We start from the raw sequence: 25,446 nt of genomic DNA, 5'->3' as shown, positions 1-25,446 counted from the left end.
TTGACGCTACACTAAGAGAATTCGTTCGTGAATTATCAGTGGAAATCATTTTATAATCACGCGGTAATGTCGCCAGATTACGCTCTAACGTCTACGACTAGATATTCTTAAGTTACTATGTAAATTTCGGAGGGGAACGAAGGAAAATTCACGGGATTGTACATAAAAAAGATAAATTCATCTCTCATGTAAAATTTTGTAATTTTAACGGGGTATTCCGTAAAAATTTCTACCTGTCACGTAAAGTTAAAATACAACCTTTTTTTTTCCTTACATGAAAAATTATTGCAAAAAAAAATTCAACAAGAGTATACGTATTTTATATTGACAATTTTATGTATTTTTGGATGACCTATTATTTTACATAAATTTTTTCCCTAACTGAGTTTGATTCTACAACTTCCTAATTACTAAACCCTTACGTGCAGGAGCATTCGTACAAGCTGTATATTTTTAAAATTTCTTAACTTCTCAAACTTAATAGTTAAAATATAGGTATATGCGTATGTTAACTATTAAGATATCTGATTGACACAATTTGAAGGTTAGATTTATAGTTGAGGGTATTTATGTATGTAAATGTGAAATTTTAATTTCATTTCACTATAGAAAATATTGCAGAGAAATTAATCTAGATTTGTTAATTGAGGGTCCGGATGCAATAACCGGCCGCACGCTCAAAGCCCAAGAAAACACGACGTTGCTCTGGATAAAAAATCAAACATGAAAAATTGGAAAAAAAATAAAATAAACCCTGGTAGAAATTCTGTCCCATACATAGCTAATGATTAGCTATTTCTATTAGATTCAAACTCACAGTTAGCTGATTCTTAGACTAATATTTAGGCGATTATGAGGGATAAATGTAAGCGGTATCTTCCAATTGGATAGCTATCTCTATTAGACTCATAAATAGCCATTTTTTAGCTAACAGTTAGTTTTAATATGGGCATGTAAATAGCTAAATGTTAGGTATTTACGAGTTCACCCATAGGTTTAATAATAATAATCACAATAATAATGATAATTTTTTTTTTTATTTTGCAATAATACAAATTTACAATATTTCACTTGATTTTTCGCTGCATTTTATACCAGTTTTATTCCAAGACAATCACCAGTAGCTCAATAGATTTTTTTTCGGAAGTCTTCCTTGTGATTTTAATTGAATAAAACTTCATGGTGTTGGGTCTTTATTTCCAGATATTTTAAACCTAAACAATAGAAATCAACATTACCAAAAAACTCAAAATAATTGTACTGTATTTAATATTTTATTTACATTTCAATAAATGGCAAATAATTTTACTTTAAAAAAAAATATTACTATGGTAAATGATAGTGTACTTACAACATTTAACCTCAAAATTTTTCACTCAAATAACTGCAAAAAAAATTTACAAAAAAAACCAATTAAAAAAAATGAAAATTTAATAAAATATTTATATCAAAATTTTACTTACTTTATTTTTTGATTTTTAAATGAAATTAAATAATTTTGTTACGCCACTTTGTTGATTGTAAATTAAAAAAATAAATTATATTATTCACTGACAGTTGTACATTGAATCTAAGTTCTTGCAGTTCTTATACCCAGTCCACTGTAAGTCTCTAAATTTACTCCGGTGCCCTCTGGAGCATTAAAATAAAACGAATATGTAGCAGTAATCTTTACCTATTTATTAGCTATTTTATGGGTGATATTTTAGATAAGAAATAGTCATCATGATTCTAATTACAGAGGGCGCTCAGAATAAAATGAATCTAATCGTTGACTCTAACAATTACCTACTTATTACCTATTTTGTTAGAAACGAAAATTTTTCTATTGTAGATGGCTATTTATTAGCTGTTAAATGCCTACTTATATTGTATCTACTTTTTAGCCATTAAAATTAGCTAACGAATGGATTGAAACTAATTGAATCACACAGAATTCTACCAGGGAAATCATTCAAAGAATTGAAAAAAAAACATATTTTTCTTCAAATAGTTTTTTTTTTTATGATAATTGGTTAACGCATTAAAAATTTGAAATGGAAAATTGCGCGTATAGCGTTTGTATTTATATAAATATACAAACGCGCGAGCATGCAGGAATCCTGATCAAGTTTTGATCGAGATTTGATCAAGTAGCTTTATTAAAAATAACCTGCTCAAGATAGTATCAAGGAAAATTTAATTCTTCTTGACTAAGGCCATCTTGATTCAAACTTGATCAAGAATTGATCCAAAAATATTCATTTCGTAACTGCTACTTTTTTTTAAATATATCTTAATCAAGATAGAATCAAGAAAACTTTAAGTCTTCTTGACTAAGACCGTCTTGCTTTAAAATAATATTTATTTTGTTACTTGTGTTTTTTTTTTTTTATCCTGGTCAAGTTAGCATCAGGAATACTTTAATTCATTCTTAATAAGGCCAGTCTGATACAAACTTGATCAAGAATTAGTCAATCAATTTATTTATTATTGATTATAAAAAACTGAATTGTTTAACGTGACACACTCCTTGTATAAAGAAGTTTATAACACGGTATCTCACAGTATTTCATTTCTACATATGTCTTTCTGTATTTCCAAACGACAACTCTTTACAACTCATTTTTGCGACAGTCCTGGATGTAGACTTTTTGTAATGCGTTCAAACTAAATTATTTAAAGCAGAGAAATTATGATGTAGCAGAACTCTTCATTCATGACATCGGTGGTCGGTGGTCAGGATCGAACTTGTGACCTCCCTGTCACAAAGCCAGAACTTTAACCGCAGTACCATTATCGTTGGCTGAATTTTTTAATTATAAATTTCTAGAATAAAAAAATATTTTTCCTCATCACAAAATTCATTTTATATTATTTGTATTATTACGATTTTTTTTTTAAACGTTGATAAAATATTCTTTTCTGAAAAAAAAAAAAAAAACTGTCGGTTCAATCCTTGGTCAGCGTGTGTTGGAAAAAAAAAAAAAAACTTCCGCGCTCTATAATTATCTCACTCCTCTCTATGACAACACACATAATAGTACAACAAATAAATAAGTAAATAATTTTTCTTTCCAATTCAATAACACAAAACATGTATCTTGATCAAGAATGGTTTTGGAATCAATGTTGCCTGATCAAGATTCGATTAAAACTTGATCTCACTTTCTACTTCGGTAGCCTTAACAGTGGCTTGCAATTTGTTGTTAAATTATTAACAAAGTGAATAATTTAAAAAAAACCTTCTTGATATAGTGCTACACAATATTATCACTGACAAGTTACTCAATTTTCAAACTCCTTTTTCGTTTAAAGTTAGATAAATCGAGTTTTTTTATAAAAAAAATATAATATAATAAAAAAAAATTTCAACAATATGAACAAATAATTTTTTCCATTCAAATTAATTCATTGATTTTTAATAAAGTTATTACAAGTTAATAAGTTATCAGAAGAAATTTGTTCATTTAAATTTTTAACGCGTTAATTGATCATAATTAGAAAAAATTTATTCGAAGAAAAATATGTAATTTTTAATTTTTCGAATAATTGTATTTTTTTTTTTTTAAATTTTATGTTCGATTTTATATCTAGAGCAACGTTGTGTTTTCTTGGGCTTCGAAAGTGCGGGTGGTTATTGCATCTGGACCTTCAATTTCTAAAAAAAAATTTGTGAGCCATCTAGACTCGCGGGTTTATTATGTGTAAACATCTTCGGCGTGTTTCTACGAAAAATTCCTACGAATGCGCAAAGGAGTTAAAAATGGAGTTGAAATATGAAAAAAACGGCTATTTATCGGTTATATGTCGTATAGTTATTGGAATAACGATTAATTCTCAAATTTAACAATGGCAATCAATAGAGATCGTCGGGGAGAAGAAGATGTCTTTCAAAAAATTTCGATATCTTGAATAGTTTTCGAGTTATAATATTTTTTAAAATTTCGATATATCGATTTTTTTTTAAATTATTAATTTAATAATGGAAGTCGATTAAACTCATCAAGGAGAAAAAAAAATCGAATACAATTTTTCGATCGCGCGAATAGTTTTCGAATTATCGATATCTTTCTAATGTTTATGATAATTTTTTTCATAATTGATAATATAATATAGCTAAGTAAAAAATAAAGCTAAGTAAAAAATATAGCTGAGTAAAAAATATAGCTAAGTAAAAAAAATAGCTAAGTAAAAAATATATCTAAGTTAAAAATATAGCTGGTAAAATTATGTAGATATTGTGTGTTTGGCTATAAATATATAGCTAAGTAAAAAAAATAGCTAAGTAACAAATATAGCTAAGCAAAAATTATAGCTGGTAAAATTATGTAGATATTGTGTGTTTGGCTATAAATATAGCTAAGTAAAAAATATAGCTAAGTAAAAAACCTAGCGACCAAGTAAAAAAAACTTGGATATATTCATTATTTTTGAAAAAAAAATATATATTCGTGCTTAACAATACGCAAAGATCAATAATTAGTAGTTTTTTTTTTAAAAAAAAAACAAAAATTTCGACTTTTTTTTATGAAAAAAAAAAAAATTGTATACATTTAAAAAAAAATATCGATAATTTGATAAATATTCGAGATATAAAAATTGTTATTTGTGCTTTTTTTTTAGCTTGGCGAGTTTCATCGATTGCCTTTATTAATATTAAAAAAAAAAATTTAATATATCGAAACATATAAGTTATTATAACTCGAAAACTATTCGCTATATCGAATTTTTTTATGTTGACTTTTTTTTTTACTTGACGAGATTCATTGATTGCCATTATTAAATGTGAGAGTTAATCGTTATTTCAATAACTATACTATATATAACCGATAAATAGCCGTTTTTTCCATATTTCAACTCCATTTTTAACCACTTTGCGCATTCGTAGGAATTTTTTCCGTATTTTTTCCGTGAAAAAAACATGTTGTCTTGGTTATGATAATATCTTCTGAAATTCCTCTGTATAATTACAATAATAATTTTCTCTTTCAAACTAACACATCAATGTCTATTTCTCTTTTTTTAAAACATAAAATTAGTCAATATTATAAATAAATTATTATTGTATAATAATTCAATATTATGTTTTGAATTTAGGAAATATTATTTTATATTCACAATAATAATATGTATATTAATCTTGTAAATAAAAAATACTTGCATATGCATGTATATATATGTTTAATATGAACTTTACTTCGCCTAACAAATGCAAGTATAACTAATAAATACAAATAAAATACTTGTATATTAATATATACAAAGGCGCATATATATATAATAATAAATTAATTAAATATATAAATACGCGCATTTAAATTCATCTATACTACAGAACACCTGATGGTAACGGTTACCGACCGATTACCATGGCGCTGCAAGGCGCAATGTAGACTGACAGAAAATGGATTCCTGCCCAGATCCGTTACCGGATCTGACGTCTAAACTCTGTGTTTTTTCCTTTTACTCCATACCCAACCCACGCCTAAAGATGTTTACACATCAAAAATATTAAAATAATGAAAACGTAAAAGTGGAAGAAATTCACGTGTTACAAATGGCGTCCAACTCGAGGATCAAATCACGCATGTGAGAAAAGAGAAATATTCTATATAAAATTGATGATTGTTTAAAATTCACCATAAAAATCAATCTATAAAAGTGGAAATTCAGTTGCGAGCACGTTACAATTGTCTCCCAACGAATATAAAAAATAATATCAATAATAGGTATTTTTTAATTCTTTGAATGATTGTATTTTTTTTTTTCTAAATTTTTTATGTTTGGTTTTTCACCTAGAGCAACGTCGTATTTTCTTGGGCTTCGAAAACTACGTTTTTACCCGTAAAGTTATAATGGTGCGCTCAATTTCCACAGGGTAATCACGTAGTTCTCGAGCTCTCTCCTTTTCTTAAATTCTATTTATTTTTACGTGGTTATCCCGTGAAAGATAGTTGGTCATTGTAGAAAATATTTTATGCGCTATTCCGTGGAATTAAATAAATGATATTGATTTCCTGTGCAACCGTCAATATTGCTATTTAATACTTACTTTTTTCGGGTTACAAGAATATATGGTTGTCGACTGGAATTATTCAAGAAAATTACATTAATATATAAGGTAAATGTCGTATCTGGCATAACTTGGAAATATTCACGGGGTTTTAATATAAAGTCCACGAAAAATCATCAATAACTTACTCTGAAATTACTAAATAACCACGGAAATGACCTTAGAGCGTAGTTTAGTGGTATTACTTCGTGAGGTTAACGTTAAAATTCTCTTAGTGCAGAGTAATATGTACCCATAATTATTCCGAGAGTCCTTGCAGCTTTGTGCTCTCGTTTCATTTTGATAAGATTCTTGTCTTTCGTTGGTGTATGAAGATGATCAGTATTAATTTCATTAAGTGTTAGCGTCTTTGATGAGCCGCTATTATTTAATTCACCGTTAATATTGTTCAAATCACGACTTGGTCGATGACTTAGCAACATGACGTTTCCCATCCTACTATGCATCTGCTTTTCTTGACGATTAGCTTCTTTGAATATCGCTAAGTAAGTAAGGGTCATGATGGTGCATGGAATCCAGAATGATATGCTCGATGACAGTATTGCATAGACCTCATTGACTTTGAATTCACAAATATCAGGATGCATGTGGCGATAATTGTTATTGTCGATTGTTGTGTACCATCCATTAAATATTGGTACAAACGATATTATGCCTGGTGCGAACCAGCATGCAAGTAGCATGTAAAAAACAACTTTTTTCGTCATATATATTGGATACTTGAGCGGCTTTACGATCGCAACATATCGATCAACAGATATACACATTAAGTGTAATATAGAGCTTGTGCTGAAATATACATCAAGAGAATTCCATACGTCACACATAAAGTAACCAAACAACCAACGACCTGTTACCTGTACACTTAGGTTAAATGTCATAGCAAACATGGCAACCAACATGTCAGCGAGTGCCAATGATACAACAAAATAATTCGTTATTATTCGGAGTTTTCTGTGACGCATTACTGATACAATCACAAGTAAATTACCAAAAACAGCTCCAATTATTATTACACCAAGAAAACAGCCTTTTCCGACTGCGACGGATGTATCTGGCCAGTCTGGTGTCACAAAGCTTGTGCTCGTAAAGTTAAAGTGATGATTCGATGTTCCCAACAAATCTGACAGTTTCGAAGTTGTGTCCAATGTCGTTGGATCTTGCGTCGTCGCCATTCTCAACCTAACGGAGACGGCGACGACGACGATAATGACACTTGATGCTGATTATTCCGATCTTGTAAATTTTTGTATCTGATTATCCTTAATTATAAAGAAATAAGTATTATTTTATAGGAGTACCTATGTGACATGTAGTTGATGGAGCACCTATCATTTTTAACGTAGTCTTAAGCCACATTGATGATGGGAAGTTAGACCAAAGAGTTTAGATCCAGAATCAATCTCTGTCATGCATGAACATCATGGAGTTTATCTGAAAAAATAGAAGAATTTCAATTCAAAATAAACGAAAGAGTAACTTGAAATTCCCCACAAAAAATGATAGTCAATATTTTTCTGTTAGTTCAAATAATTTGATTAAAAATGAATATCTCAATTTGACAACTAAAAAAAGAGTAACTTGAGAGAAAAACCACATGTAACCAAAATTAAAATTTTCAATACTCCCGTGGGTTATGTGCAATTATCAATTAGTGTAATTGTTTTTTTTTATTTCAAATAAAATGTCATATTGTTTAAACAGGTTATGTTGTTTAGCTACTACACTACGAAATATTATTATAAACTGAAACGAGATTTGGCAGATCTCGCTCTCCCGAAAATAATTAGAGGTCTGTAGGGATGTGCGATAGTTGGCCGATATTTTTTTGACCCGATATATCAATATCCGATAGTTTTTATAAAAAATATCGGGTATTTTTTTTCAAGAAAATATTTCTATTACCGACAAAAAAAAAAATAAATAAAAACAAAACAACAATATTATTTTTTATATTTTGTTTGGTGAAGAATAAAAAGAAAATTATATTTAATTACTCAATACACAGTACCTGGAATACCAGGTAAATGTACGTACATATATTAAAATGATGATAAAATGAGAAAACAATACGAGGAACAATTGATTAGCAAATAACAACAAAAACATAACCTCAACAAAAAATAATGTTTTTTTCTTTTGTTTATAGTCATTGAATCTATGGATTAAGTTTATATATTATAAATATATGGTAAACAATGATTTTATTTATGATTTTCATGAAGAAGATACAGAGTAAGTTCGTTGAAAGATTTATATAATTTTATCATAAGTCAATTCAACTATTTTCTTTTTATGAATTTAGAATGACTTTGTTGCACCAAAACTTCAGTGATGTAATTAAAATAAATTCACTAACACCAGAAAAGTGAGATTAATTGAAATGGATTTTGGCAACATTTAATTCATATTAAATGGTATGATATGTAATCTACTTTTTATTCTAGAAAATCGTCACCAGCTGCCTGTGTATTTTCCATGATATTTTCTATTTTTTTAGTTTTCAATATGACTTATGCTAATAATGATATTGATACTACTCATTAGTATTTATAGTTGTATTTTAGCTTAATTATTTTTTTATATATTTAATTTTTTTTTCTTTCGAAAAATATATTAGAAAAGTGTATTTTTTTTTATATTTCAAATGCATATCAAACTGTTTGCTAAAGTAGTCTAAATATATACTTATTTAACATGTTTCTGTTATTATTTATAAAAGTAAAATGTTTTTAGTTATAATTATTTTGGTGTTCGTACATTTATGTGCATTTATGGATGGTAATGGGCTCAATGGTATGTCATGATACTTTCACTAATATATTTTATTTAAAAAAAAATATGATTCTTAAATTGAAAAATCTTTTTTTAGAGAAAAAAAAATAATCTGATTATAAAATAAAGAGTTACTATCATAAATTAAATTAAGAAATTTAAAATAGTCATGATATTTATTTTATTTTTACCAATATATATCGATAATATTTTTTCCCCGATAGTATCGATATATCGATATTTTTTTCAAATATATATCGGCCGATATATATTATTTTATAAATATTGCCGATATATTATTATCGGTCTTTTAGAACTATCGCACATCCCTAGAGGTCTGGTCTGCAGTCCAATTCACAGGGCAAAATTAATTTTACACTTTAGGGCCTTTTTTTTCCGATGGCGGCGCTTGAAAAACTTCTTGCCAAACCTCTATGCTAAATGTAATTCATGACTATAGAGCTCATTTTTTCTGTGTTACGTTAGAGTTCACATCGATCATATATGTACACCATATACGACCATTTATAAACAACAAAGGCGTGCTTAATCTGTCATTGTACTTGGTTTATCATGTGTTTGCTATTGTTGGAGCCCACTTGAATAATGTAGAAGAACAAGAAGAAGAAGATAAACATAGAATATTACGTATTTATAATATGAGAAGAAATAATATGATTAGTAAAGTATCCAATCCATTTGATACGTACGTTAGATGAGAGAACTTTATTTAAATTATTTTAGAGAACTTACAATTTTCAAAATAATGCAATTAAGCAAATTATAATTTGTCTTTGTACAAAAAAAAAAAAATTAATAAATATATTAATAATGATAGGTTACCAAAACAAGTTTTTTTTCGAAGTTTATATTAGTATTGCTTTCTCTTATACTATTTTATCATTTTTTCCAAATTTTATTTTCGAGCTTGAGTCAATATAGCTCTAATCACTCCAATTATTCACAATCGACATACATATGTCATAATTCATAATCATATACGATCGATGTGAACTCCAACGTAACACAGAAAAAATAAGCTCTCTAATCATGAATTACATTCAGCATAGAGGTTTGACAAGAATAGAGTGGGTATAAGCAGAGTGAAGCCACCGAGGTCCCATTAGTCCGACATTTTGTGCTCGCCGTGTGGAGTGGGTATAGGAGGTTTCCGTCACTTCCGAGGTAAAAATCATCTATGGCTTCACTCTGCTTATACCCAATCCAGACGAGAAGTTTTTCAAGCGCCGCCATCGGAAAAAAACCCTAAAGTGTAAAATTTATTTTGCCCTGTGAATTGGACTGCTGTAAGACGCTAATTAATACCACTGGTTTATGAGTAGCCTCGGTAGTGACATCTATTTTCGCCTGAATGTCAGTGTTGACTTGGTAGACATCCCTAGCGGAACACTCAACAACAGTTTGATAGCGACTTATTAATGACATGGGCGCTTACTCAATAGCAGATTATTAGCAAGTCAATAGCAAAAAGAATTATGGATTACAAAGGCTCTGCATTATACTAAACATATTAAATTGATCTACATGAATTAAGGAAAAAATTAACATTGTTTCTATCACATTATTATAGCGTGATTCGATGTCATTTCTCAATAATCATGGCGAAGAATGATGTTCAATTTTTTTAGGTTATGTCCGAGCTGTCATTCGTTGTTATCTGAGTTTTGGTAATTTATGGAAAGTTACCGCGAGAATAAAATGACATGAAACATCCAGTCAATAGCTAGTCAATAGATAGTTAATAGCAAAAAAAAAAGTCTAAAATACGGTATTTAACATTGTTACTGTTTATTGTTGTTGTTTAATTGTTTATTATATCGTTTTTTTAAAGTTTTCAACGATATTCCATAAAATTATAAAAAAAAAAAACAATAAAAAAAAACAATATAATTAGCCGGCTCGTTTGGTGTAGTGGATAGCGCTCTTAACTCTTCACTCAAACGTCTCGAGTTCGATTCCGGACTACGGCAAACAAAAATTATTGTTAGATAGTGCAGAGTCTATACAGTAATTTTCCATCGAAAAAGTTGTCATTTAAGGCAACTCAGGGCGATGTAAAATAAAGGCTCGTTTTCGAGAATCTGTACAATCTTCTCGAAACTCCAATAATGATCATCTGGTTGTGGATCGACGTGGAAGTCTATGTGTCACTCCGCTACAGCCGTGAATCGTCATATACATATGGCACTCTGTCACAATCGTAGATCGTCACGTGGTCATCAGCGACTGTCTACTACCACATGTTTATCTCATTAATATATACTCATCTCTTTACATATATAATAATACATATTATTAAGAAACAAACTTGTAATTGTAAAACTTATATAATGTAGCCCATAAGTACGAAATGACAAGGGCGTAATACTTAATAAATAAATAAATAAATAAACAATTGAACAACAACAATAAACAATAAGAATGATAAATAACGTATATTTGACTTTTTTTTTTTTTTGCTATTAACTAGCTATTGACTAGCTATTGAGTGGATGTTTCATGTCATTTTATTCTCGCGGTAACTTTCCATAAATTACCAAAACTCAGATAACAACGAATGACAGCTCGGACATATCCTAAAAAAATTTAACATCATTCTTCGCCATGATTATTGAGAAATGACATCGAATCACGCTATAATAATGTGATAGGAACATTGTTAATTTTTTCCTTAATTTATGTAGATCACTTTAATATGTTTAGTATAATGCAGCCTTTGTAATCCATAATTCTTTTTGCTATTGACTTGCTATTAATCTGCTATTGAGTAAGCGCCCATTTCATTAATGACTCTTCCGCTGGGGATCCACCACGAGCAGATAATCCAGATTCCTGCCCTGGCTGTGATAAATTCGTATCCCCTACTTCGACACTTCCACCGGAGAGGCGCATCGAGTGTGGGTACAGATCTGTATAGCACTACGTTTATTTCGGTAAGGGCTTATTTTTTTTGACTAGTGGACCGTACATCAACGCAGAAGAACAATTTTCGTCGTAAAAAGAGACAGAAAATGAGACAGACAGACAGATAAAACGCGCCGATATATGCTTTCTACAAGACCGACTTTTCAATAACTATTTTACCTACATTTCATATATCGGCATTTTTTGAATTTATATAAATTAATTAAATTTTCTATACTTGTAATAACTTATTAAAACAAAAAAAAAAAATGGGAAAAATGTCTAAGGAAGGATGTGGCCACATGTTAATTTATAAAACAATTAATTAAGATAAAGAAATTAACACGTAGGCAACATCTTTTCCTTAGCTATCATTTTTTCCATAGCTTTTTATTTCATTAAATAAATAAAAATATAGGAAAAATAGTAGCTAAGGAAAGGAAGTTGTTTACCAGTTAATTTTCAAAAAATTAATTAAGCCAAAGAAAGTCACACGTAGGCAACATCTTTTCCTCAGCTACCATTTTTCCTATAGCTTTTCGTTTATGTAAAGAAATATTTATTTACATAAATAAAATTTAATATAGATTAATCCAGACTCAGAAATAATTTATTTGGTTACATCCTTTCCTTAGCAACATTTGCCAAAAGGTTTTTAATAAATGAATTATGGCAAAAATAGATGCGGAAAGGATGTAACCAAAAAATTCGACTTATAATCTTAATCAATTCCACAGCAATATTTTCTATATTAAGGTTGTTTTTAAATCGCATGACCGGGCGACGTTTTGGGTTCACAGGGGTACTTACAAACGTATGTTAAATAAAAAAGTTATAGTGCCCCCTCATGCCTAAAATCTTTTCACTTTACTGATGCGTCATAAGTAGTGTGAGTGTTGCCGGCTTATATTTACAGACACTAATACTACTCTAGCAATAAACATTTAGGGGGAAGTTTCAAAACCGTACATTTCTTGTAAGAGAAGGATAGAAGAAGAGATGGAAGATTGAGCCAAAAGAGATAGAGAGAAGGATAGAGCTAGAAGAATAAAACCGAACGGCGGTATTGGAACGTACCCCAAATTTTCAATGTAATTCAGCCGGCTGAAACCCGTAACTTTAAAAAGTAATTAGCCAATATCTTTTAAACGGCACTGAGGAAATGGATAATTTTTTTTTCATTGATTTCGTATTTGTAAAGTGTACAAATCTGTAGAAAAAAATCAAAATTTAAATTAAGAGTTTTAAAAGTACAAGCGCAAACGTACCTATACTCCCTATGCTTGCGTGTTAAAGTTGTCAACTTTGACACTAATTATCTGGATTTTGACGCAGAGGAAAATTACGAAAAAATTCCACCAAATACCAACCTTAAATTAAAATTATTGTGCAAAATAGCTTAGGAATTATTCTAGAATAATAATTAATTTATTTGGTTACATCCTTTCCTTCGATACATTTGCCATAATTAATTAATTAAAAAGCTATCGGCAAATGTATCTAAAGGAAGGATGTAACCAAATGAATTAATTATTAGTTCAAATTATTTCCTTAGCTGTTTGCCACAATTATTTTTATTTCCCTGATGGAAATATTTCTACGAAATTTTTACGAAATTTCTAAGAGTTTCCTACGAAATTGACTAATGCGAGGAAAAAGTTCTAAGATATCTTCGGAAGGTTTCTCCGTATTATTCATCATTTTTCTGAACCTTAAGAGATATTTTAAGGATTTTTGCCAAATTATCGATGATGGGAATATTTCTACGAGTTTTCTACGATTTTCTACGAATTTCAACGAACTTTCTACAAACTTCTGAAAATAGTTCTCCTAAAATCTGCGAACAATCGAAGAACTTTTTTTAAAGAGCTAAATGAATTCAGAAAAATGTTCAACGGCTCAACCATTGGAACTGGCTTGCGTAACGGGTCAGCTGCGTCTCGGCACATTATTTTTAATACTCGAAATTTTATCCTGCACAGTAAACCACAGTATCCACACATTAGCACAGTAAAAAAAAAAATGTAAAATGTAAAAAAAATGTAAATGTTTAAATAAAATGTCAAATTATTAACATTTTTTTAAGTGTTAAATAGAAATTTAACATTTTTGTATCTTCAACATCTGAAAAAATGTAAAAATTAGAAAAAATGTAAATTTAACATTCAAAAAAATGTCAATTTATTTTAAACATAATATTAACACTTAAAAAAATGTTAAATTTTGAATTCAACATTTTTAAAATGTTAAAAATTAGTTGAGAGACGGCCGCTAGGTCTCGCGAGTTGCGTTAATTATTTTCCCTCGATTCTATCAGTAAACGACGTCAAATAAAACTTTGTGTTACCGAAATAAGTTTAATCAAGTTTAATACATAGTATAAAAATAAATAGAATAATTGAAGAAGTTACAAAACAGTTAGTTATTCTTCAGTTTATCTTTTTTTTTTGTTTCATCGAGATTATATCCATTCGGAATAAATAATTATTTACTTTCTATTTTCAATATGTTATTCCTAACCTATGATTTTACTCATTTGTGTCAATTTTTTTTTATATTATAAATCCATTTTATTACAAATAAATTTATTTTGTGAATATTAATTTGTAATTTTATAATTACAATATATTTCCCTCTCAACTTTCCCTTGAAACTTTCAGCTCCCCCACTACTCACAACGATTACGCGAATAATTCAAACTTTGAACCCCAATATTGAATCAACCCTTCTATAAAAAAAAAACTAAAAAAACCAAATAATTGCAAACTTTTTCCTTTACAAAAAGTTACAAAACTTCATCCTTGTAAAATTATTTTTTCTATGTGTTTTTTTTTAAATAATCCAGCTTTTAAAAATGCATAATCAGCTAGTCTCAAGGAACCTACCCATATTTTTCATTTCTCTTATTGAGAAATTTGACGAACTTCGCAGTTTTTTGACTGGACTAACAGTCTTTTATACATCTCATGCTTGGAAGACGCGTGTAGCTGTGAGAGAGCCTGGCTTTTACGAGTTCTCATATCTATTTTACTATACATCGGAAAAATTCGAGACTAGGCTCATTGGATAGAGGAATATTGATATTAATGAGGGAAGTAATTTTAGTTTTCATTTATATTTAATAATAAGTAAGTTATTGAGCAATTAAAAATTTGTGACGTCATACCCATGCAACCTATTTATCAAGAGGCACGGTAGTGCCTCGCGTCAAGTATGAGAAAAAAAAAAAAGTGGGAGAAACGAGATTAACTACCGTGCCTATATATTATCGACACGAAGCTAACCCTAACCCTCCAATTCCTTGGGAAATTATTTTAAAATATGATTGATCAGATAAATATATTATGTCTTCTGTCCATTTTATTAAATCAACATCACACTTTTTTATAAAAAAAAAAACAGATTTTTTAGATGTATACTTTTTTTTTAAACTTCAAAATCATTTTCAGAAATTGCGCTTTTTTTGAAATTCTTTTAAAACCTTACTGCACTTTGACAAACATTATAAAACCAAAATCAGATCAAAGCATTATGGCTGCCAAGTCCAGAGCAATTCGACAACCTTATAAAATAAAAATTGAGCAATAATAGTAGAATGATGTGAAAGAACCTTTATTTATATCAGTACAGTATTCAATATCACATCGATGTTGCTACAGTATTCAATATCGCAGTGATGGTGCGCGCGCCATATGCCGTTGGGATATGGGCGCGATTCCTGCTCATCAGGTGTGCTAATGTACTAATATACAACATACACATGCTTGCTGATAAACGTAACCTTTTGTTTATACATCCTTTTGTCTTTATCGTGCCTTTGTTTCTTGTGCCTTTTGGAATATATTATTTGATTGATGTGAAAAATATTCTGTCTTCTGATCATCTTATAAATTAATTGAATCTTTTTAATAAAAACAGATTTTTTAGATGTATACTTTTTTTTTAAACTTCAAAATCATTTTCAGAAATTGCGCTTTTTTTGAAATTCTTTTAAAACCTTACTGCACTTTGACAAACATTATAAAACCAAATCAGATCAAAGCAATATGGTTTCCAAGTCCAGAGCAATTTGACAACATTATAAAAATAAAATTGTGCAAAGTAATAGTAGATAGTGTGGGAAACCTTTATATTTACTTCAGTATCCAATATCGAATCTATGGCGCAAATTAAATAATGATACTTTAAGCTATGTTCCCAAGTCACATGCTATTGTTTATTTTTCTTTCCATCAAGTTTAATGAGTTTTTTGAAGTGAAACTTCTTTAGAATGGGCAGTAAAAAAAAAAAAACAAAAGATGGATGCAATGAAAGTAACGGTATGAAGGTAAAGTAATTTAAAATTTTTTTTTATCTTGTTTTATTTATTTATTCCCTTGACAACGATACGAAAAAATGTGTTTAAAATTTGTTTCAAAATTTTAGTTCCATGAAAGATTCAAGAGACAAAGGTGAATATTAAGGTTAAAACTTTTATTATATACAATATATAATTTATTATGTTATTTTTGATCAAATAAAGATTATTTAAAATTAGTCTGTTAAATAAACAAATAATACACAAGATAATAGTTATTCAAGTGCTTGACATAATACGACAGCAACATCATAATCACAATACCAAACAACAATAAATAATATGTGGATGAAATGTGGTACCATGTGAACGTAAAGATAGTAAAGATGGTTTTTTTTGATTGTATAAGATTTCAAGAAACAATTAATGACATTGAAATATTAGCAGAAAAATGTGACAAATGTACTGGTAATCCTAAATCAGAGAAAATTAAAATACGACGAGGTGCTATACCAATGTCTGATAATTTTGATGAGACTTGTAATGGTGGTTATAATAATATTTTTGAACAAATAATGAGTATCTAAAATAAATCTGTTAAATAAACAATTAATACACAAGATAGTGGTTATTTAAGTGCTTGACATAATACGACAGCAACATCATAATCACAATACCAAACAACAATAAATAATATGTGGATAAAATTTGGTACTACATAAACGTAAAGATAGTAAAGATCGTATTTTAGATTGTATAGGATTTCAAGAGACAATTAATGACAATGAAATATTATCAAAAACATCTGATAAATGTACTGGTATTCCTAAATCAGTAAAATTTTTAATACGACTACATCCTATACAATGTCTGGTAATTTTCATGAGACTTGTACTGGTAGTTTTAATAATATTTTAAATCAAACAATGAGTATTTGAAATAAATCTGTCCAATAATCAAATAATACACAAGATAGTGGTTATTCAAGTGCTTGTGCTTGTTATGATCGTGCTTGCCATGATCGAAATAAATTCAAGATCTTGAATGAATTTGTTAAGGACAAAAAAATGGAACAGATGATTAAATTTTGAATCATTCCATGAAACGACATCAACAGGAGTAAATAATAATTTAATAAATAATGTACCGAGTGGAAATCAAAATAACAACAACAATATTGATCATATATAAACAGCAGCAATCATAATAGAACAAATACATGGTGGTGGTAGTGGCGGCGATGATGCACCATCATGTGTTTGTGGTTAATTCGCTCATAAAAAAAATGTTGAAAAAATCGATCAATATTTGATATTAAATTTTTTTAACATCAAATAGTTCGTTTTGTTTTTTTTTTTTTTTACGGAGGCTAGGCTTTGTTTATATAGCTTTTCGTTTTCATTGTGCTTTTGGGAATATATATATATTATTATGTTATTATATAAAAAATATTCATAATTATATATTTATTTGGTTTAAATTTGGATATTAATTGTGAAGGTAATTAATATTATAATAACACAATAAATAAATAATATCAATATAGATTGCTGCATATAGTAATTAAGTAAATTTTATAAATTTGTATTGTGGGCAATCGTGTAATATTTTGGTGACGATTCATTTACATTTACAAATGAAAAACAATAGAAGAAAAGAATGAAATTAAATGTAACAAGTGCAATAAATTTTTTAGTGGAAAAAGAAGTCTTTATAATTATACAAGTTGAACTCATAAAATTGAGCTGGTTAAGACAATAACTGAAAACGAAACTTGTGTATACTGTGATGAAAAATATGTAGGTTGTGATTCGTAGGTTGTGATGAATCTGTGAATATATAAGTATACCTATTTAAAACTGAGAAAACACATTTGAAACAAGCATCATTATCCAGTGAAGATGGAAGAATTCGCTTTTCTTAATGATGATAGTGATTACAATGTTATTTGTTTATTTATTCATTTAATTAATAATAATTAGTGTGATATTTTCTAATATAAATTATATTTATTCATTGTAAAATATATTATTTATACAGATTTCATGGATTGGAAGGGTAGAGTTGGAACTAAAAAGGCTGCACCTTTATAATAAAAGATACGAAGAGCAGAGTTTTGGTAATTCCAACACCGGTAAGTTTTCTCGCTCACTGACGAATTGAGTCTCCGCTCGGTCTCTACGACTTCACAGCTCTATGGTGTTATTCATTTTTCATTGAGCAAAAAGAAAACAACTGAGCCCCCCCTCAAAATGCCTTACCCGGTATTTCAATAATAAGTACTATTTTTTTATAGTTCTTAAGGATACAAGAATACGTTTTCGTTGTTTTTTGAAAATGTCCATTATTTTAATTGTTATTAATAAATGAATTTTTTGCTAGTGTTAATTGAAAAAAATGATATCTATTGATCTGCTAGAAGGAAATAAATAATTTTTATACAGATCATTGAAAATAAACCGATCTTTTAAAAAAAAATAAAATAATAAATTTGAATAAAAAATTAGCAAAAGTTATTAATAATTTTTATAAACAAATGGAAATTCTACTACTTTCTCAATTTTTTTTTTAACATTTTTTCATTTTACCTTTTTTATTCTCTATTTCATTACGCAACTTTTCACGTTAAAAAAACTAATTAACATTAATATTTAAAAAAGTTATCAATATTTTTCTAGTGCGTCGTGCGAAAATTAGTAAGAAAATTACTGCGCGCGAAGCCTTAACGGTGGCTCTCAATTTGTTGTTGAATTAATAACTCAATAAATAATTAATAATTAAAATACCCAAAAATTTGCATAAAACTTTTGATATACTGCTCAACAATATTGCCACTGACAAGTTACTCGATTTTAAAATTTCTTCGACTTTTTTTTCACTCGAAGTTAGACAAATTGAATTTTCCATCAGCACAATACAATAGTTAAATAATATAAATAAATAAGTTTTTTAATATCACTATTGCCATCGCTAGCCTATAATAAAGCTACAGTCAAATTTTCAAGTCAATTTATTAATTTTTAAATAAGTTATCACGAGTTATATGTTTAAAAAAAAAGATTTTTTTTAAAAAAAAAAATTTTGTTTTTATTTTTTATTGCATTAACTAATTATTATACAAAAAAATTTATTCAAATGAAAATGTATATTTTTTAGTTTCATATATCACTGTATTTTTTTTTTTTTCAATTTTTCAATTTTAATTTTCCACCGAAACAACGTCGCGTTTTCATGTCTTCGAGCGCTCAACGTGTTATTGCATCCAGACCCTCAATTTTCGCGCGACGCACTGGAAAAATATTGATAACTTCTTTAAATCTTAATGTTAATGAGTTTTTTTAACGTAAAAAGTTGCGTAACAAAATGGAGAACAAAAAAGGTAAAGTGAAAAAATGTAAAAAAAAAGGGAGAAAGTATTAGAATTTTCATTTGTTTATAAAAATTATTAATAATTCATGCTAATTTTTGAATTAAATTTATCATTTTGATTTCTTTGAAAAGACCGGTCTCTTTTTCATATACTGTATAAAAATTATTCAATTCCTTCCCGCAGATTAATAGAACTGATTTTTTTTTTATAACACTGGCAAAAAATTCATTTATTAATAACAATTATTATTTTATAAAATAATCGAAATTTTCAAAAAACAACGGAAACGTATTCTTGTATCCTTAAGGACTATAAAAAAATAGTACTTATTATTATAATCCCGGGTAAAGCATTTTGAGGGGGGCTCAGTTGTTTTATTTTTGCTCATTAGCAATGTACAATTGTAGCTACGAACAAAAGTATTTAGAAAAATGTGAATCGTGTTCATATGTAAATGTTTCCTTGTCAAACGAATTTGTGATAAATCTTTTAATACCAAATGAAAATAACACATTCACTTTACAAGAACTTATTTATCAATCACTATCATTGTGGCACAAAGGGGTTGGTACATGTGTCGATTGTTTTAGATCAACGAAAATTCTAAGAAAGATTGAAGTTCTCAAAATTAATGATATCATTGTTTTAAGTCTACTCTACATCAATAAATTTAAATGGTCAAGTAAAAATGATAATTGCTTAATCAACGGAATACCCACTTCTAAAATTTACATTTGTGGTTCTACCAAGAAGACTAGAAAGAAGGAGAGTCAACTCCGTACATTGGAAATGGGACAAAATATGTCCTGTACCTCGAGCTTCTCAAATTTGCCAATTTCGCGCTGATTGGGTTCTACGTATAAAGTTAGTTATTTTGTCAGTTATTTCCGCAAGAATACTAGCTGGATAAAAATTGATAATTTGTTCGTTGCTAGCAAAAACTGGCAAAGTAATGCAAAAAATGCTTACATATTTTTTTTTAGAACAAACAAAAATTAATACGGATGGTACCAAGTAATTTTATATACTTTTTAATATTATCGTTTTTTCTATCGAATGATTGAAGGACTTTACAAAAAAATGTGATATCTAAACAAAAAAAGAAACACAGTTTTTTTTACAAAAAGGAGCGTCAAGTATTCGAAATCCCCACTAATTATGTGATTATAGTAATTTTATTTTATATTGATATTTATTAATTTTTAAGATACAAAAAGATATAATACCAAAATAAGTCAAGAAGGAAATATTTAACGCATATAATTAAGTCTTAATCTTTGACAAAATTTTATACTTGACCCCGTCCGGTTCTTCCCAAATAAAATTTAGAGACTTTCACACCAAAGCAAATCTACTGAAATTTAGTAGTCGTTCTACACAAATGTATGCGCAGTCACAACCTCGCGACTTTATTATAGTAGTTTCATATATAAGAGACAAGGATAGAGCGTGACAAGTGTGATTTTTTTGAAAATCCATGAAAAGTATTTGAATTATATTAAATTAATGTCTTAGAGCTCAAACGCACGACAAGCTAACTTTTGCTTGTAAACATGGCTGACGTAATTCTGAGTGATCTAAGCATGCGCAACACGTAAAATTACTAGAAAAACCACGATGGCTGGGGACATATTACTAGTTTTATGGGAATTAGGACGGCCATGTTTACAAGTTCGACACAACCCAACTTGTTGCGCGTGCACAGTGCGCTTTACAAGCAAACGTTAGCTTGTCGTGAGTTTAAGCCCTAACTTGTTACACATGCTAGTGCGCTTTACAAGCGAAACTAGGCTTATCGTGAGTTTAAACCCTTAGCTTATTAGCATTGTCACTGAATTTAACTATATTTTTTGGTGATATCTGGGAAAATTGCATAGTGGACACCACCTTTTACACTGTAAAATATATATTCGGCGCTCGTGTCATATTGTGTCATACGCATTCATTATTGAATTGTTGATTGACGAAAAAAGTATATATATGTATAGAGATATATATATATATATATATATATATATATTTTTGAACATGCCGGCAAGTTAACAAGATTGTACGCTGCCAGTCCTAAGCCTAGATAAAATTTGAAGGGTATATATATATAATAAGGGATAATTGGAAAATACCATTAACTCTGTTGTCGAGACGTGAGTAGGCTAAATTTTTTTTTTTTTAAGGGACTTAGTTTTTTTTGTGAAATTAAATTATTTTTTCTAAGCCCATTGTTTTCAACATGGCAAAACTAGACAAAACTAGTCAAAAAATAGAAATGACAATCGACGGTCATGGAGACCAGTATGGACGATAAGTCACGTCCCTCACCGTGGGGGCCACGGCACTGAATTCGGATGTTCCCAAATTTTATTTGGGAAGAAGCGGGCGGGGTCAAGTATAAAATTTTGTCAAAGATTAAGACTTAATTATATGTGTTAAATATTTCCTTCTTAACTTATTTTGGTATTATATCTTTTTGTATCTTAAAAATTAATAAATATCAATATAAAATAAAATCACTATAATCACAAAATTAAAGTTTATTTTAAAGGTCTTAATTTGTAGTAATTTCTAGTGTAAAGGGTTTAATTTGTAGTTCAAAAATTAAGGGTGGAGAAAGGGTTAAAAGGTACTTTCTTTAAAAATTGACTTAGAGCGATGAAATTAGGGCCAATACGTTCGTTGGAATTTGTAGTAATTTGTAGTGAAAAGGGTCTAATTTGTAGTTCAAAAATCAAAGGTGGAAAAAGAATTAAATGTACTTTCGTAGAAAATTAAAGAAAAATATGTAATAAATAAGTCTAATAGCTTTCTTAGAATTTGTAGTAATTTGGAGTAAATGAATTTTAATTTTAAGATGGAAAATAATGACAAAAAAAAAAAATTTTTTTTATTGGAGCAATAATCATATTAAAATTGCATAACTTTTTTGTTTATAATAAAAAAAAAAAATGACGAGTATAATAAGAAAAAAGCAATTCGTAAAGAATATAAAAAAATTTTTACTAAACCAGTTTCCCAAGAAAAAGCGTCAAAAAAGTGCAAAAAAATTTTTTTTTTTTTAATCCAAAATATTAAAATCTTAATAACTTTTTTGATTATAGCCCAAAATTATAACTAAAATATCTGATAGATACAGAAAATCCCAGCTGATTTGTAGTGAAGAAATTAGAATTTGTAGTTGAACCGTTTTGCCGGGAAAATTAATTCTCTCATAAAATACCTTAATAAAATATTGCGTAACTTTATTATTTATAGACCAAAATTGAAACTAAAATATCAGATAGATACAGAAAAATCCTAGCTAATTTGTAGTAAAGAAATTAGAATTTGTAGTTGAACGGTTTTGCCGTGAAAATTCTCTCATATAATACCTTAATCTGGCAGAATCTTGGATGGCAAATATAAGGCTGGCAGAATCTACCACAATCTGCCAGATTTTTTTCACCAGCGGACGTTTTTTCTTAGTCACTTCTGAGTAGTCGTGCGTAGTTAGTGATGCCGCTGACTCTCGTCTCGTTTCGTCTTGACTTTAAAAAATCTGTCTCTCGTCTCGAATATTCTCGTCTCTCGTCAGCTATCTCTAATCTTGTTTCGACTTCTCTCGGTCAAAAATTTTTTTATAGAAATTACGAATTATAAAAAAGTTGGACTGAAGTTCCCTCGAGGATACTATTCTACATTTTTTGTCAAATTTTCCGAATTTTCTATCCACCCCTTCTCAAAAAAACCATGTTTGAAATTTTTTTTTCCCTAGAAGTCAAAAAAATATTTAGAATTTTCTAAAAAATATTAATTTCGAAAATGTTGGACTTAAGTACCCTCGGGTAGATTATTTTACATTTTCTGTCGAATTTTACTATATTTTCAACTTTATATTTTCCTAATTCAAAATTTACCTTTTGTCCACGTTGTTGTTACAGTTTTTCACGATGAAGACCGAATCAATCCTAAAACTTTGTAGTTTATTTTGATCTTCTGTCGCTTGGTTGGTGAATTCCATCAATGCCCTAAGAATAAATATTTCACGCTGATGAGCTGAAAGTCAAATTGTACACATGAGCTTTGGAGGTCGTATAAACGGTAATTGGAGACTCCAATATTTTTGGTGATGTCTCATTATTGACTAATGGTTATTCTTATTTCATTCACGTAATTTTATCACAATAATATTTTGATGCGAGAATAGTCTGGACTTTGAGACAATTGTGTCTCGAGAAGACGAAAAACTTAAATGCTGAAGACATAACAAGTTGAGGAAAGGTGATCAATAAATTTACTCTCTGTTTTCTTTTTACATCATTTCCTTTCATTTTTATCAGAAAAATCGGATTCAGGCTAAGCGGGTCCAAGTTTCCTTTCTCTTTTTTGATCCGGAAAGGTTCCGACTTGCCGGGCTTTGAAAAAAAATCAAACTCCCATTAGAAACAACCCCCGGATTCAGTCAGGATTGGCTAAGGTTAACCGGTTCCGGTTTTTCTTACATTGTCCTGATCTGAATCAGACCCAGAATGCCGGACTTTAATCGGAGTTTGATTTTTTTCACAAGTTAACCTCCGGATTCAGTCAGGTGTGAGTAAGCTAAGCTGTATCCGGTTTTCTTTTCTCTATCACTGTAAAAACCTTTTAGCTGCAGCAACGAGCTAGATAGCTGTCTCTCCTATCCACGGCTAACTAACCTTTGGATTGTTATTTTGGCAATCCACATTTGACAGGTTACTATTCTTGTGAAAACAGCGTGCCTACTCGTTACATTAGCTATTTTTTGGATTAGCTGTGGTAGCTATCCAAAGCCTGACAAGCTGGTATCGCTGTAGTAGCTATTTAGGATTGCGTATATGCATAACTATAAGTATATAGACATACGAAGTAAAAACAATATATTAATGTACATTTACTAATTTTTAAAATTATTATCTGATTAATTTTATACTAAATTTGATGCACCAAATAAACGCCAACTTGAATACACAATCTTATGCTAAATTTTTAATAACTATATGAATTATTTCAGTCATTGTTAATAATAATTTTGTGCATCTGTCAATAAAGAGTGGTTATGAACACAACAGCTGTTGACATTGAGATTATGTCGAACCTGACGAGCTGGTTAGCCACGCTAGCTATCCAGCCGACTGGAATAACTAACCGATTGTCTTTTTAATATATCGGGCCTGATTATTAAATCAACTATCTATTTTCTTGTATTAACTATCCTTTTTTAACTATCCAATGCTTCGTGGCTACAGCTAAAAATTTTTTTCCGTGTATCCTGACCCGCCTTGGATCTGGATAGCTAGATTTGGATAAGGGCAACGTCCGAACTCAGGCCCAAGCGCTCCAGGGGTGCGGAACGTGACTTATCGTTCATTCTGGCTTGCATGACCGTCCGTTGTCATTTTTATTTATTGCCTAGTTTCGTCTAGTTTTGCCAAGTGAAAATGATGGACTTAGAAAAAAAAATTAAATTTTACAAAAAACAAAACTTAGATATCTACATTATTTTACCAGCAAAATTTTTTACTTAGCTAGATTTTTTACTTAGCTGTAATTCTAGCCAATCAATCAATATCTACATTATTTTACTTAGCTAGATTTTTTACTTAGCTGTAATTTTAGCCACACAATCAATATCTACATTATTTTACTTAGCTAGATTTTTTACTTAGCTGTAATTTTAGCCAAACAATCAATATCTGCATTATTTTACTTAGCAAAATTTTTAACCTAGCTAGATTTTTCACTTAGCTAAATTTTTTACTTAGCTTTAATTATAGCCAAACGATCAATATCTACATTATTTCCCTTAGCTAGATTTTTACTTCAAAACGGAAAAAAAAAAATTTACGAAAAAAAACTAAGTCCCTTATTTCGATTTTGGCAAAACTATACGAAATGAGTCAAAAAAAAAATAAAAATTCGGATGATCATAATGGCCATAATCTGCAATAAGCCGCCACGGGAGGAACCATGGGGTGCTCGGGCCTGAGTTCGGTATCAGCCATATCTACATTATTTCACTAGCAAAATTTT

The 25,446-nt window shown here is 29.2% G+C and overlaps 1 protein-coding gene across 6 annotated transcripts in view; it reads right to left on the bottom strand.

Annotated features, from left to right (window-relative positions):
• Nucleotides 1-25,446, bottom strand: part of LOC122849108 (octopamine receptor beta-2R) — a 78,226-nt gene that overhangs the window by 37,815 nt on the left and 14,965 nt on the right. For 3 of the 6 annotated variants that reach the window (XM_044147702.1, XM_044147699.1, XM_044147698.1), the window contains exons 2-3: nucleotides 23,313-23,451; nucleotides 6,288-7,489 (exon numbers count right to left, since the gene is read on the bottom strand). In XM_044147702.1, coding sequence (XP_044003637.1) covers nucleotides 6,288-7,230 — 943 coding nt within the window. In that variant the 5' untranslated portion in view covers nucleotides 7,231-7,489; nucleotides 23,313-23,451. The remainder of the gene's footprint in view (nucleotides 1-6,287; nucleotides 7,490-23,312; nucleotides 23,452-25,446) is intronic. The other 3 variants (XM_044147703.1, XM_044147700.1, XM_044147701.1) reach the window with 2 other exon arrangements.

This window comes from Aphidius gifuensis, linkage group LG2 (genome assembly GCF_014905175.1).
Source record: "Aphidius gifuensis isolate YNYX2018 linkage group LG2, ASM1490517v1, whole genome shotgun sequence".
Taxonomy (NCBI): domain Eukaryota; kingdom Metazoa; phylum Arthropoda; class Insecta; order Hymenoptera; family Braconidae; genus Aphidius; species Aphidius gifuensis.
This window is presented reverse-complemented; position numbering and strand designations above follow the sequence as displayed.